Raw genomic sequence first — 17,321 nt, forward strand, 5'->3', positions numbered from 1 at the left:
CAGGGGACAGGTCTGTGAATCATCAGGCTTACACAATTCACAGCACTCACCGTAGCACATACCCTCCCCAATGTCCATGACCCAGCCACCCTATCCCTCCCATCCCTCTCCCCTCCAGCAACCCTCTGCTTGGTTTCCTGAGATTAAGAGTCTCTTATGGTTTGTCTCCCTCCCTGGTCCCATCTTGTTTCATTTTTTCCCTCCCTTTCCCCCACCACCCCGTACCCTGCCTCTCAAATTCTTCATATCAGAGAGATCATATGATAATTGTCTTTCTCTGATTGACTAACTAGAGGGTATTATGCTAAACAAAAAAATCTTGTTGCTTACCCCATATCATACATAAAAATAACTCAAAATAGATCTGAGTCCTAAAAGGTAACACTGTAAGTACAAACTGTCTAGAAGAAAACAGAGGAGAAAACCCTGTGATAGGAAATGTTCTCAGAGCAGAAAAACACAATCCATTTTTAAAAAAATGATAAGGTGGAGTTCATAAAAATTAAAACAATCAACTATTTGAAAGGTATCAGTAAAGAAATAAAAACACAAACCACAGACTGGAAGAAAATTCACAAAACCTGTATCCAACAAGAAATTTTTAGCCAGAATATTAAAAAAACCTCTTACAACTTAATAAGAAAAAAAAAAAAACCCACAATTTTAAAAATGAGAACAAGATTTTTAACAGACACCTCACAGAGGGCACATACTGATGTTCACCAAAACCACATTTAAAAAAAGGCAGAACACCATTAGTCACTGCAGAAATGCAAACTCAAACAACAATGGATTCCACTGTACATTTATTTTAAAAGTTCATAAAGAAGAAAAAGAGGAGGATGAAGAGAGAAAGAAAAAGAAAAGAACTAGCAGTATCAGTACTTACAAAGAGCAACCGAAAATCTCATACATTGCCAGCATGAAAGCAAAATGGTACAGACATTTTAGAAAACCTTCGGTCAGTCACTTAAAAACAATACCTACACTTACCCTAAGACCTAGCAGTAGCTGGCAATAACCAGGAGAAATGAAAATAGATATCCACATAAAGATTTGTATACAAATATTCATAACAACTTTATTATAGCTCAAAACTATAAACATCCTAAATGTCCAAAACGACTATGGCATCCCTACAATGGATAAACCACCATAGGATCCACGTAATGTAGTAATATTCAGTAACAAAAAATCAGCTACTGACATATGCAACAACACGATTCAATCTGAAGTGTGTTTGCTTTTACTTCCTGTATTCTTAGAGAAAATTCCTCTAAAAATGTGAATTTTTAACAGTTTGGTCACATATGAGCCAAAGCTCATCTTAACAAATTTAAGTGGACTATACAAATCTGTTTGTTAAAGAACCTTGGGAAACTTACTGAAAATGACTCAATAAAAATAAGCAGTCTAGCTTTACCGAAATACCTTGCCTTAGAAATGAAATGAAGGTATGGATAACATCTTTGCAGAATAGAATTAATCTCACAAAGCAGAATAGAATTAATCTCACAAACGTCTGGCCTCATACACATTAGCCCCTTACATTAGGAGCTGACCTTTATTGAGATTAGTCTAACTGTGACAAATTTTTTTTTTTTTAATTTATTTGACAGACAGAGATCACAAGTTGGCAGAGAGGCAGGCAGAGAGAGAGAGAGAGGAGGAAGCAGGCTCCCTGCTAAGCAGAGAGCCCGGTGTGGGGCTCAATCCCAGGACCCTGAGATCATGACCCAAGCCGATGGCAGAGGCTTTAACCCACTGAACCACCCAGGCACCCTTGTGATAAATTTTTTAAAAGACTATTATTGAGAACACAAGCTGGAATGCACAAATAAAGTCATTTTTACTTTGATATTAGATCCAAAACTTTCTCTGAGTTTTCAAGGTTTTATCTATATATGGACTAAGTAAATATTTCTACACTGGTACAAAGAACTGTAGCATATTAATGTCAAAGTAAATTAATGGCAGTCATCCTATCAATATTTACTGAATGATTACTAGACACCATATTAACCATATAAAGGGAGATAAAATTTATACACACACACACACACACATGTACACACATACACATACATATAAAATGAAGTAATAAATAAAATATATATATATATATATATATATATATATATATATATATATATGCCAGGGACTATGCTGGGTACCTTACATTTATTATCTCATTTTGCTATTTCATTGTGCATACTCCATTATATTATGTAATCAAATAAAGTGATCATATTTAATCTTGTAAGACTGACCATAATAACACAGAAACCATAATCGACTATAAATTGTAGAGATGCTTCCTGAACATTCTTAAGAGAATAAACTGGAATCACAGTCCTAAGAACTATGAAGGGTATTTTAGAAGGTACTTACTTTTACTAGCTCACTAATATTTATGCTGTGTTTACTATGCTCAGGCACAGTAGGGACTGTTTTAAGGATTTAAGGATTTTTACTATTTTACAGACAGGGAAACTAAGACAAGAGAAATTAGGTAACTTTTAAGTAACTTGTCCAAGGTCACAGAAGCAAGGATTTCCAGCAGACAGTTGGGCTTCAGAACTTCCATCTTCAGTCACTGAGGACAGAGTGACCTCAGTCACTGAAGTGTTACTTCCTGTAACAAATAAATACTATCGTTTTCAGGCAATCAACCTTCTGATATCATTAGCATGAGTATGTTTTCAGCCATGATACTACTTTTCCCTTACAAAAAAACAAAACAAAAAAAACCCAAAAACCTGAGCCATAACTTATTTTTAAATTAACCACAAATGATACACTAACTTATAGAAAATGAAAGGTAGGTTTAGAAAAAAATTCTACAACTGATTCTGAATGGGACCCAACCTGATTTTTATTTGAGAACTATTAATATGAAGCAAGCACACATTTTTCTCTTAATAGTTAAGAGTTAAAGCATTGTTTCATGCCAACAGAGGAAGAAGAAAATCAATTACAGCAACTGATACACATGAGAGGAATGTGAAAGGCTAGGTGAAGAATGTACAGTGTTCTCCATTTTTTCCTCAGGAAACTTAGGTATAGCAAACAAAGACAGCCAGGGTCAACGAAGGAGCCTCAATTATAAATGAGACTGCCAACTACTTCACCTGTACTTACACACAGTCTTAGAAAACATATGTAATATTCATGGTATTTACTTCCAGTATAGTTTAACAGGTAAAGCAGGGCATCACACTATTAAGTTTATAAGTCTACTGTCAATTAATTTTTTTAAAAAGGTTTTTTATTAACATAAAATGTATTATTAGCCCCAGGGGTACAGGTCTGTGAATTGCCAGGTTTACACATTTCACAGCATTCACTAGAGCATATACCCTCCCCAATGTCCATAACCCCACCACCCTCTCCCTACACCCCTTTCCCTGGCAACCCTCAGTTTGTTTTGTGAGATTAAGAGTCTCTAATGGTTTGTCTTGTCAACTAATTTTTAAAAATCAAAAACATATGTGATAAGACAAGTTTTAACAGATGTATTTTAAGATAAATGACTACAATGGAAGCAACCTGATTTTAGGAATTTAAAGACTTTAAAGTAATAGCATGAAAGGTTATCTCCTTTGGGAAAAAATTAAACTGAAAATTACAAAAACAGTATTATTAGGACTTAAAAAAACCTTGCAAAACAGTTTTTTCAGGTCTCAAATTTATACTTGGGGGAGGAAGGAAGAGAAGAAGGAGGAATTAACAGCCAATTTCACTTAATGCTATCCGAGAAATCTTGACAAAATATTTTGTAACTGAAATAATTTGTTCAAGCAGCAGGGGGAGCCAAGGCATTGTTATTTTGTTTGTTCTTTAAGGGTAGGGAATGTTTCTGGTTGCTATGTAGAGGGAGAACTTCATGTAATTTTAAAATTACAAATGTTATGCACTATCTTTTTTTTTAATTTTTTTTTATTTTTTTTTTTTAAAGATTTTATTTATTTATTTGACAGAGAGAGAGAGAGATCACAAGCAGGCAGAGAGGCAGGCAGAGAGAGGAGGAAGCAGGCTCACTGCAGAGCAGAGAGCCCGATGCGGGGCTCGATCCCAGAACCCTGAGATCATGACCTGAGCCGAAGGCAGAGGCTTAACCCACTGAGCCACCCAGGCGCCCTGCACTATCTTTTTATCATTAAATGAACTTTAGGATTTTTAACTAAGCCGACAGTTTTAATGTATAAAGCTGACATAAACAATTTAATAGTATATGATATTTTTGAAAGATGTTTAACATTTGGCATTTCCAATATTAGCATTAATACTCCCTCAGCTAATTCATTAAAAGTAAGCCAACTATATATTTAACTACACGGCTATAAACATAAAAGGGAAAAGACTGGTTAAAAAATACATCATTTACATTATTAATTAGAGTGTTACAAATATAAAGGTATTAAATTCTATTATCCTGCCCTCTTTTTTTCCTATTTGTACTCTGAGAAGGTACTTGAGGATGAAAACTTTTTTTACTCAAAAGGTCAGAATGAATACAAAAACGATTTAAAGCCTCACTTAAGGTCTCCCCACATTCAACCTTGTCAACTTTCTAAAAATTCACTCTTCACACAACACACACAATAAAAATAATCTTTTTAAAATTCAATGGTCATATCTCTCCTTTTCATTAGCTTCCCAGCTTTTAGAATAAAGATCAAAGCCCTTAATTTGGCTCACAAGACCATAAATGACATACCTTTCTTTGTAGCTTTAAATCCTGCCAAACTCCCTCTTGATCTCTGAACTCCAATCATGGAAATCTTCTAATTCCATGGATAGCCCATATTCTCTCCAGCACAGGGCCTTTCAACATGCTGGTCCCAAAGCTTAGAATGTGCTACCTCATGTATTGCTGTCACAAGTCTTCCACCACATCCCCACACAAGTCACTTCCTCAGACAAGCCTTCCTGTTACAAATTAGTTCAATCCTGTCTATATACTGTTCTTATGGCTTTCTATACTTTTTCTCTTTGCCATTTACATGGCCATAAATTAGTATTTATGATCAACCACTATCCCAAAAGCTTCGCAAGGACAGGGCATCTCCCTTGTGCTCTTGTTTGAATTTCCAGTGTCTATTATAGGAACTGTTTGTTGTGTCTTAGCTTGGGCTGCCTTACCAAAATACGACATAGCCTGTGTGACTTAAACAGAAGACATTTATTCCTCTCAGTTCCAAAGGTTAGAAATCTGAGATCAAAGTGGCAGCATGCTCAAATACCAGAAAGACTGCTCTTCTTAGCTTGCGATATCTTCTCACTGAGACCACACGTGGTGGACAGAAAGAGAGACCTCTCTCTTCTTATAAGGACACAGTCTTTTCAGGTTAGGGTCCTATTCTTAAGATCTCATTTAACCTTAATTACCTCCTAAAGACCCATCTCCGGATGCAAACACACCAGGGAATAAAACTTCACCATGAGTTTATAGAGGAGATACCATTAAGTCTACAGCATGTGGAAAGATTAAGTATGAAATAAATATATGCTGACACTAACAAAAGAGAACATAGAAATATTTCAAAATAAATAATATAAGTATGATTTATTTCATTATTGTAGCTACTGGAAAAAAGATACCATCAGGTTAATAAAGTCAGAGAGAAAATGAGCAAAATATGTTAGCCAAAAAAAGGTGGAAAAGCTATATAATCCAATACTCAATTCAACATTCAGTAATCATATCTTGGCCACCTTGATTCTAGGGATGGAGTTTGAAAGCTGAAAAACTCCACAGGCTGTAACTGAAAAAGAGTCACAACCCAGTCATTATAATGCTTTAAAATAAGTGTTGGACTGTTCCTCAGTCCCCATTTTCCTTCATTCACTAAAACCTGTTACTTGGCCTTCAATTCTCTCAACTACAATGAACCTTGACCTCCCCTTTGCTAAAGCCAATGTTCACTGTCATGTAGAGTGTCTATACATGTCCAGTTTGTATGCCAGTTCAACACAAATCTGGAGGGCACCCTTCACAGACCAACACCCTTCAGAACTCTGCGGTGTACAACCTGTACACTGAAGCTAGTGTCTGGTCTTTGACATCTCCCCAAAAGACCCAGTGCCATTAACCAACCCCTCTTCCTAGGAGATACCCATCCACTGAATTGTGTAACACTGTACCCTGATTTTTAGCCCTACCTTTCTTGCTCATCTTTTTTCCTACTGTGTGCATTTTGTTTTTTCTGTCCGTCCTTTAAACACTCGTTGGCCCTCTTTCTCACTCCATTCACATTGCACATGGAGATCTCATGTACTGTCACAGTTGTACTCTCCACTTGTATGCTGATGACTCCCAGAACCCCACTTTTAGTTCAGATCTCTGTTCTCAATCCCATATCCTTAGAATCGGCAGCCTCTTAGAAATCTCTACTGGAATGTTCTATGAGCCACATAAACTTGACATGTCCAAAGCTGTATCAAAATTGACTAAAAAACTAAAACTGGGGACACCATTCTTAATCACTGGCCAAGACCTCACAAATGGAGAGCATTTCTGTCATTGCATTTTTATGTTTTCAGGGTTTTTGTTATTTTATTTTTTTAAAGATTTTATTTATTTTTTTGACAGAGATCACAAGTAGTCAGAGAGGCAGACAGAAAGAGAGGGAGAGGCAGGATCCCCACTGAGCAGAGAGCCTGATGCAGGGCTTGATCCCAGGACCCTGAGATCATGACCTGAGCCGAAGGCAGAGGCCCAACCCACTGAGCCACCCAGGTGCCCCAGGGTTTTTGTTATTTTGATTTTGGTTTTGGTTCTTGCTCATATTTCATGTATCTTAAGCCTAAAAGCTGGGGTAGGAGGCCCTTTCCTCCTTGTGGACACTGTAAACTCTCTCAAAATTTCCTTCCAAATTCCTTCTTGCATGCCTTACTACATGCCAGGGGCTGGAAATCTAAAGTTCAAATGTCCTAGATTGCCTTACAGCTCAAGTTCCACACATGACCTAGTTTCCATCAGGCTGATATACCTTCTCAGTATTATGAAAGCAGAAGAGATGACTGTATCTGTGCTCTTTTTTTCTAGTAAGCTTGGTTTTGAAGGTATTTGATTATTCTGCAGCAAGTTACTGTGATCCCAGTATCAAGTTTTTGATACTAAAAAGCAGAGTGTGGGACCTCAATTTCCTGGCATGGACAGGGCTAAAGAAATGCGGTCCTTGAGCCAAAAGCTATGGATGTCGTCTTCCCAGTTTCCTGATCCTCTGTGTTGTTCTGAGGGTCATTTCAAGTCCGTGTGGGGTGCTGAGGACAGCAGACATAGTCTGAGATACACTCAGGGTGAGGAGATTCTAAGGGGGACCCCCTACATAAATTTGGGTTATAATCTCAATCTAAATGTGTTGCTCAGAGGAAGACCGAAGGAAACTTGCTAATGTCAACTGTGGTACTCAGTAAAAGGAAAGGGAAAAAATCTTCCCCTCAGGGCACAGAACAATTTCTTAAACAAAAAGTACAAAATATGAAGGAGATGACAAAAAGTAAACTATAGTACATGATGAATTCCTGTTCCTTTAAAAATTCCACAAAGAGTACAATATAAGTTACACAAACTGGCCAAAGATATTTGCAATAGAAAAACCAATAAAGGATTACTATTTAGAACACATAAAGAAAAACTAAAAAAAAAAAGAAAGGAAAAGTACCTACTAAAAAACAGGTAAGAAAAAAAAGCCATTTGACAGAAAACACCAAGAGCCTGAGAGATGAGATGTGGAATGCTAGTGACAGCGACAATGGGGGTGATAAACAATGCTCAAGAACTGCTCCTAGCATTGTCAGCAGAAACAGTTCAGGGCTGCCCAGCAAAGGCTGAGCGTGCACATGTCTTAGGAGGCTGCTGCCTTTACTCTCAGAAATTCACTCCTGCCCATGAGTGCCAAGGTATGTACAAGAGAGCTCATAATAGCACTGTTTGTAAGAGCTATTAGACTGTAAGGCTCCAATGTCTGTCAAAGCAGGAATGCATTATACGCTGTGAAGTATTAATGCGCCATAACACTACACCAAAGTAAGAACTGGTGGGAACTGTACTAAACATGGCGATTTCAGTGAAAGCAACAATTCCTGGAAAAGGACCCACTTACAGTGTGATTTCATTTACAGAAATTAAAACAACACAACACTTTCAGAAACAAACTTATTTTATACACATGACTTTTTAACTGTATAGTTTAATAGGCAATAAAGTTAAGAGGTGATAAATTAAGCATTCTTTCAGCATAGTATCTGATAAAATTATGTTTAAGTTTAGTATTTTTAGTTTCCTTTAATTAAAACAGATCTTTTGCGGGGTGCCTGAGTGGCTCAGTGGGTTAAGCCTCTGCCTTCGGCTCAGGTCATGATCCCAGGATCCTGGGATCGAGTCCTGCATCGGGCTCTCTGCTCAGCAGGGAGCCTGCTTCCCTTCCTCTCTCTCTCTGCCTACTTGTGGTCTCTCTCTGTCAAATAAATAAACAAATTCTTTAAGAAAAAACCCCCAGATCTTTTGTTCATCATTAATAATTTTTATGAAATGCTTCCATGTGTAAAATGTAAAGCGTTTTTATAGTTAAAGAAAGACTGAAAGAGAAGCAAATACCAATATATCCACTACTCAGTTTAACTAATATACAACCACCACTTTAGAAGCCCCCTCAGGATCCTTGATTACAGAAATTCTCCCAGACTTAACAATGATACTAATTCTGAAGATTAGCTTTTAAGAGGATTTTATATATGTATGTCTTATTTTACATGCATATATTTTAATATTTTATGGAAATACAAACATTGAATATAGATTTCTATAAATATATATTTAACACATTGTTTTATATATTTTTATCCTATAAGGCAGTTTCAATAGCTATATATATGTGTCTATATATGTGTGTATATATACATAAATATATATAATAATAAATAATATAATAAATATAATAAATAGTATAATAATATTATTATATAACAATATAATGTAATATATAATTATTATATTAACAAATAAAAATTAATAAACAATAAATAAAATGTATATATATGTATACATATACATTTTATTTTAAATATGAAGCTACGGCAACAAAAATGCAGTTCAGTGGTTACCTGGGTCTGGGCATGGGTGCAGGGCAAATGGGCCTAACGTAACTTTTTGGAGTGATGGAAGATTTTGAAACTATATTATAGTGACAGTTGCTCAACTCAAATATTTGCTAAAAGTCATGTAACCATATTCTTGCAATGGATGAATTTTATGGCTTATAAATTATACTTACAAAGTTATGTGTGTGTGTGTGTGTGTGTGTGTGTGCGTGCGCGTGCGTGTGTGTTACTGTTCTGGTTCCTCTGAAGCCTTCCATAACTAGCCCAGGGGCAGTTGGTTCACCTCCCTTTGTCACTGGATTTATCAAATCAGGATATACTGCTTGGCCTGTCATCATCTAGGTTTAAAGCCCCTAAAAAAATAAAACAAAATTAAAAAATAAAAAATAAAAATAAAATAAAGCTCCTGGAGAAGTAGAATGCTTTTTTGTATTCTGCATCCCTTTTTGTACAACCCATGCCAATACTAAAGTAGCACTTACCGTTTTCTTGCTCATTAAATAACTATTAAATGAATTAATAACTGGGAGTTCTGCACTTAAATAAAAGTATCAGCCACTCTACTGAGAAGGTGTGAAATTACACGCTGCCCTGAGGGAGGAACAAAAGGAGCAAAGAGACAGTGGAGTTTAGAGTACCTGCTCTGGACCTTCCGTGTCAGGTCCAACTCTAGCTGCATTGCTCAGGAAAAGTACGATCTGGAGCAAATAATTTAAATGTCTGTACCTCAGTTTCCTTATCTATGAAGTAGAGATTATCTTCCTCAAGACAATCTATTCTTACCGCATACGGAATAATATAAAACATTTAGAACAATGCCTAACCAACAAACACATAAGAAGGTACTTGACATCATTAATCAGTAGGGAAATGCAAATTAAAACTGTAATGATATACCAGTATACATCTATCAGAACAGCTAAAATTACAAAGTCTGAAAAAGGGCTGAAAGATGTAGAACAACTGAAATTTACATTCACTCTGGAAAACTGGTAGCAGCTTCTAAAAACATTAAAATACACCTGCTCTGATGGCCAGGAAGGAATACTGACCAGTGAAGTTTAGGAAGATGCAGGTTGGAACATGAATGAAGGTGACTGTGACTGCCTTCCCAACAGAACCCCGGAAAGCTCCCTAATTTAGATTCTGCGTGACAGAAAAAGGCAGGCATGAGAAGGTCTCATTATTGCCTTTTAGGATTGCAGTTGAGACGAGCATGCTTATAAAGTGAATTAATATTTTAAAGCATTTAGAAACAATGCCTGACATAGCAATGTTATACCAGTAGACAGAGTTAAAAAAAAATACCTACTTTGTGGGCCCTCAGAAAAAATAATACGGAAACACGGAAAATCTTTTATAAGAATATTGAAAGTAGTTTTATTCATAACCCAAAACTAGAAATTCAGATATCTAACAAGAAAAAAAATTGATAAATTATATATCCATAAATGATAAATGGCATTCTACTCAGTAAAAACAAAAACAACAGAAACACAAAAAACTACAAATACAAAACATAAATGAATCTCTAAAACATTTGCTAACCAAAATAAGTCAGGTACAAATGACATGCTTCCTGTTTCCATGTGAATGAAGGTGAAGAACAGGCAAAACTAGTGTACAGTGAGAGACATCAGTATAGTGATTGTCCTATGAGAGGGAGAGGAGGCAACTGGCTGGAAAAGGGCAAGACAACCTTCTGGAGTGATGGGAATTTATATATTGATCTGATTCACAGCAGAAAGGAGTGAAAAATTTATCAAATTGTATACTTTTTTTTTACTCTGTGTAAATAATACCCAACAAATTACTCTTAGCATAAGTTTTCCCCCTCATTAAAATGTTTTGTCCATTTTTAAGAAGTATCTGATATGTAGTAAGTATGCAAACAAAATTAGCTACTATTATCCATTCTAGTTGGCTACTTTGTTAGAGTGGTGAGGAAATACTCATGATTACATATGGTTGAGGCGAAAAACAAAACAAAACAAAAAGCCCACAAACTAACAAGAACCAAAACCTGAGTGTCTCTCAAAGAAGGGGAAACAAACAATGACAACTGATTATAGTCACTGTATTGAAAGAACTCCCTACCGTCTATGAATTACTGTCGAGTTGTACTTCTTTCATACTGCCTCTTCCCTAATGCTCTTAGAGCAGTTGAGGGATTTTATTTTTATTGTTTAAAAGCCACTTATTTTCACCAGGATGTCTAATAAAGAGCTTTTAAATATTACTTAGATTTTCCTATTGACTTTCAAATTACACATGAAGTTGCTCTTCTAGGTCCATATTGAATACTAACTATACACACAAACACACATACACACATACATATATAGACATATATCTCTATACATGCACACAAATATATATGTATTTATAAATATATATATAAAATAGGTTTTCCATTTCTTACTAGGATCTTGAACTTAATTGTGACTAAAGCTCATTCATGGTGGGGATACGAAAAACACTAACCATTATCTTCAACTTACATCTATGATACTGCACTTTGAGGGCTGTTCATGTCAGCAGCTAAATGTACAGTTAATTTTAGCCATGGAAAATGAGATGGCTTGTGAATACCACTTTGAAATGTTTTCATCGGTAAAGCAAAATAAAGTAAAAGAACCTAAGACAAGTGTTAAAGGGATAGGTGTGCACCTGTGGGTGTGCCCACAGCATTCAGATACTAGCAAAGTGAAGACTGAGTTCACAGTACTTACCTTAAGAACTTGATTCTCAAGATAATTCATCAAACAACCAGAATTTGCTATACATTTTCTACATTTCCAACAACGAAGAATACTTATGTCTTCTTGATTATGATTTTGAGTTATCAATTCTTTGCTTCTTTTCATCTGTGGAAAAATTAACACATTTTTAAAAGTTGAACTGTGTCAGATTAAATGTGATTTTCTAAACTCTTACCACAACATTAGTTACACATGGATCAGAAGAAAGAGAATTATCATTTAATGAGGTACCTACTAGTAACCAGGTCTTAGCTTAGCAGGACTCTATAAACTATGTCCTGGATTGAAAATTCCATTTAATTATGATGATGATGCATTTTGTTAGTGATTACCAGCTTATTTTACTTTTGCAGAATATTTTGTGTCTGTTTATTTCCATCTTTCTCTCACTAAAAGTCATAAAAGGCAACTGTTGAAGGGTCACTTAAATAAGTTAATGCAGTGGTTTTAAATGAGTCCTACCAAAGAACTACAAATATTCTTCTAAATAGGAAGTTTTAAATACCCACAACATTAAATTTGAAATACAATAGAATTTATTGAGTTGCAGTTAGTTATGTGAAAATGGGAAGTACTTACTTTAAATTCATGGCAAAAATTCCTTAACCTGAATGCAGTAATTTCTCTTCTATATTGTACTCAGTGAAACACAAAGACTTATAGAAGAGCCCTACCAATTTTGTAGTCTATTTTTACACCTGACATTTTATGTAAATAATGGAAATTAGACCATTTGGGCAGAAGAGTTTCACACTAATAATGATCCCAAAATAGGTGGAGTATATTTATTAACTTGTCTGGTAACTATTTATTAGAAAGAAAGGAAATGTCTACTAAGCTATCCACAAGGAACTAACTTCCCTGGCCACATTTCCTCATTTGTTAGCTCCTTCATCTTTCATTCATTCATTCAACATTAACTGACAGCTAACCAAATGCCATACAGTGAGTCAAGCTCCAGGGGGCAAATGGCTGAGTAACACTTATTTTCTGTCTTAGAGGTACACACTGTGCTATAGCTCAACAGTTTTCTACCGGAGATCATTATAATCGCTGGGGAAGTTTTAAAAAATGATGCTTAGGCCCCACTCCTAGAAATTTTAACTTATTTGGAGATGGGGAGTGAGTTAGGAGTGGGCACTTTTAAAAAATTACCCCAGGTAATCCTGGATAACTTTTTAAAGTATAGTCAGGTTGAAGACAGATGTATTATACAAACTATTAACTAAATTGCAACAGCTGTAAGGACTATAGAACAGGGAAAACTGATGAACCCTAACCACATTTAAGGATTTAAGGAATCCTGTATAAGAGGGGACAGCATGCCCCTCTTGCAGCCCATCTAGGTCTGACCTTCAGGTAGCTAATTCCAGTTCTGTCTCCACAGATATCATCAGAGCTCATCTCATTTAAATTATGTCTTCAATAATCTCAAGAACATCTTAATTTGCAAATGTCTTATCTCCTCCTGCTTGATGTGCCTCTCTTCATTGTTGAAACCCTCTCTATTTGGCACTCCTTTCTCCTCTCTATATCCTTCTTAGTATCTTATGTCCCCATCTCCCTTTTAACCACAAATAGTTCTCAGCCAAGAGTAGGGACTCCAAGAAGAGGTCCTATCAGAATCAACAATGGAGGAGGTAGGCAAGATGGCGGAGGAGTAGCAGACTGAAATGATATCAGGTCACAGGAGTTCAGCTAGATAGTTATCAAACCATTCCAAACACCTACAAACTCAACAGGAGATCGAAGAGAAGAAGAGAGCAATTCTAGGAACAGAAAATCGACTACTTTCTCAAAGGTAGGACATGCAGAGAAGTGCTTCCGAAGTGATGGCAAGATAGACTATGGCAGGAGGGGCTGGCTCCCGGCAAGCAGGGAAGCAGCAGAACACAAAATCAGAATTTTCAGAAGTGTGCTCCACTGAAGGACATTGCTCGAGAGGCTAAGCGGGGGTGGAGCCCTCCCAGGGACAGTGCGGTCTCAGGTCCCGCAGGGTCACAGAAAGATTGGGGGTGTCTGAGTATGGCAGAGCTCCCAGGTATTGAAGCGGGGAAGCCGACTACAAAGACAGAGCCAAAGAGTGAGCTCTCAGCTCAGGGTTACCTTAAACCATGATCCGTGGCACAGTTGGACCACCTCTCTTTGAGCAGCGAACCCACAAGTGGCAGGTCTGGGGAGACTCACGTTCCTCTCCCAGGAGGAGCAGCATGGAGCAGGAATCGGCTGGGTTTGGAGACTCCAAAGGGGGCTGTGTGCCAGAGATAGAAATGCTCAGTCACAGGCCAGGTGAGCTTGGAGCGTGGTCAGATACCAGGGAGACAGGAGTGACTGACCTATTTTCTCTGAGGATGCACTGAGGAGTGGAGCACCAAGCTCTCAGCTCTTACTGCCATTTTCATTCCTGTCCTCCAGAGCTCTATGGAAAGCGTTCAGGGAACAAAAGCTCCTGAGAGTGAACCCTACCAGATCTCTTAGCCAGGTCCCTGGAAAGGGCGGTGCAATTCTGCCTTGGGCAAAGACATTCGAGAATCACTGTAACAGGCCCCTCCCCCAGAAGATTAGCAAGAACATCCAGCCAAGACCAAGTTCACCAATCAATGAGAACTGTGTAACTCCAGAGCTCAGGAAATCAACACATAGAATTCATGGCTTTTCCTCCATGATCATTTAGTCTTGTAAAGTTAAATTTTTTTTAAATTTTATGTTTCTTATTCTATTTTTAACTTCTCTTCTTTCCTCTTTAAATGTTTATAATTAGTTTATCTTAACAATACCTCTCTAAAAAAAATCTTTTTAAACCTTCATTATTATAGTCATATTCTATCCCTCATTGTATTTAACCTTATTTTTTGTATACATACATGTTTTTTATTTTCTAAAAAAACTTTGGGTACAATTTCTTCTAATAGATCAAAATACACCCTAAATCTAAATTTACACCTTAAATCTAGCACATGGCTTTGTTCTAGTCTCCAGCCTGAGCACATTCTCTCTCTTTTTTTCCTTTTCATTCTTTTTCCAACCAAATTATATTATCAATTTCTTTTTCAGAATTTTTTTAAATTTTCATCATTACAGTCACATTCTATCCCTTCATCATGTTCACCCTTATTTTTGTATATATATAAGTCTTTCTTTCTTTAAAATTTTGGGATATAGTTTTTTCTAAGAGACCAAAACCCACCCAAAATCAAGTGGGTGGCTCTGTTCTATTCACCAGTCCTATATATATATATACACACACACAAACACAAACACACACACACATACATATAAACATATATATAAATTTCTTTTTAAACCTTTTCTTTGCCCCTGGTTTGGGGGTCTCTTCTGATTTGGTTAGTGTACATTTTTCTGGGGTCTTTGGCACCTTTTAGTATTTTATTCTCTCATTCATATATTCTTATCTGGATAAAATGACACGGCAGAAAACTCACCACAAAAAACACAACAAGAGGTACTACTGACAGCTAGGGACCTAATCAAGACACTGGAATATGTCACAACTAGAGTTCAGAATGACAATTCTCAAGATGCTAGCTGGGCTTGAAAAAGGTATGGAAGGGGCGTCTGGGTGGCTCAGTGGGTTAAAGCCTCTGCCTTTGGCTCAGGTCATGATCCCAGGGTCTTGGGATCGAGCCCCGCATCAGGCTCTCTGCTCAGCGGGGAGCCTGCTTCCTCCTCTCTCTCTGCCTGGCTCTCTGCCTACTTGTGATTTCTGTCTGTCAAATAAATAAATAAAATCTTTAAAAAAAAAAAAAAGAAAAAAAAAAAAAAAGAAAAAGGTATGGAAGATACTAGTGTGGAGAAATAAAATTCCCTTCTGGAGAAATAAAAGAACTAAAATCTAACCAAGTTGAAATAAAAAAGCTATTAATGAGGTGCAATAAAAAATGAAGGCTCTTACTGCTAGGATAAATGAGGCAGAAGAGAGAATTAGTGATATAACAGACCAAATGATGGAGAATAAAGAAGCTGGGCAAAAGAGAGACAAACAACTACTGGACCATGAGGGGAGAATTCAAGGGATAAGTGATATCATAAGACGAAACAATATTAGAATAATTGGGATTCCAGAAGAAGAAAGAGAGAGGGGCAGAAGGTATATTGGAGCAAATTATAGTAAAGAATTTCCCTAATATGGCAAAGGGAACAAGCATCAAAATCCGGGAGGCACAGAGAAACCCCCACAAAATCAAAAATAGGTCCACACCCCGTTATCTAATACAAAAACTTACAAGTCTTAGTGACAAAGAGAAAATCCTGAAAGCAGCTCGGGACAAGAAGTCTGTAACATACAATGATGGAAATATAAGACTGGCAGCAGACTTGTCCACAGAGACCTAGCAGGCCAGAAAGAACTGGCATGATATATTCAGAGCAGTAAATGAGAAAAATATGCAGCCAAGAATACTATATCCAGCTAGGCTATCATTGAAAACAGACGGAGAGATGAAAAGCTTCCAGGACAAACAAAAACTAAAAGACTCTGCAAAGACCAAACCAGCCCTACAGGAAATATTGAAAGGGGTCCTCTAAGCAGAGAGAGAGCCTAAAAGTAGTACACTAGAAAGGAACAGAGACAATACAGAGTAACAGTCACCCTACAGGCAATACAATGGCACTAAATTAAAATCTTTCAATAGTTACCCTGAAGGTAAATGGGCTAAATGCCCCAATCAAAAGACACAGGGTATCAGAATGGATAAAAACATAAGACCAATCGATATGATGTCTACAGGAAAGACACCTCCAGATTTAAAATGAGGGGATGGAAAACAATTTACCATGCTAATTGACATCAAAAGAAAGCTGGTGTGGCAATCCTTATATCAGATAAATTATATTTTAAGCCAAAGACTATATAAGGGATGAGGAAGGACACTATATCATACTCAAAGGGTTTGTCCAACAAGAAGATCTAACAATTTCAAATATCTATGCCCCTAACATGGGAACAGCCAACTATATAAACCAATTAATAACAAAATCAAAGAAAGAAATCAACAATAATACAAAATAGTAGGGGACTTTAACAACTCCCTCACTGAAATGGACAGATCTAAGCAAAAAATCAACAAGGAAATAAAGGCCTTAATTGACACACTGGACCAGATGAACATCACAGATATATTCAGAACATTTCATCCCAAAGCAACAGAATAACATTCTTCTCTAATGCACATGAACATTCTCCAGAATAGATCACATCCTGGGTCACAAATCAGGCCTCAACTGGAACCAAAAGATTGGGATCATTCCCTGCATATTTTCAGACCACAATGCTCTGAAGTTACAACTCAATCAAAAGAGGAAAGACGGAAAGAACTCAAATACATGGAGGCTAAAAAGCATCTGACTAAAGAATGAATGGGTCAATCGGGAAATTAAAGAAGAATTGAAAAAATTCAGGGAAACAAATGAAAATGAAAACACAACTGTTCA

At 36.7% G+C, this 17,321-nt stretch overlaps 1 protein-coding gene across 1 annotated transcript in view; it reads right to left on the bottom strand.

The window, feature by feature from the left end:
• The window catches only part of RNF180 (ring finger protein 180), a 197,501-nt gene that overhangs the window by 154,438 nt on the left and 25,742 nt on the right, over nucleotides 1–17,321 (bottom strand). The window contains exon 2 of the mRNA XM_032849795.1: nucleotides 11,841–11,975. Within this exon, the coding sequence (XP_032705686.1) occupies nucleotides 11,841–11,975 (135 nt within the window). The remainder of the gene's footprint in view (nucleotides 1–11,840; nucleotides 11,976–17,321) is intronic.

Source organism: Lontra canadensis, unplaced genomic scaffold (assembly GCF_010015895.1).
Source record: "Lontra canadensis isolate GAN:19392208 unplaced genomic scaffold, GSC_riverotter_1.0 scaffold4, whole genome shotgun sequence".
Lineage (NCBI taxonomy): Eukaryota > Metazoa > Chordata > Mammalia > Carnivora > Mustelidae > Lontra > Lontra canadensis.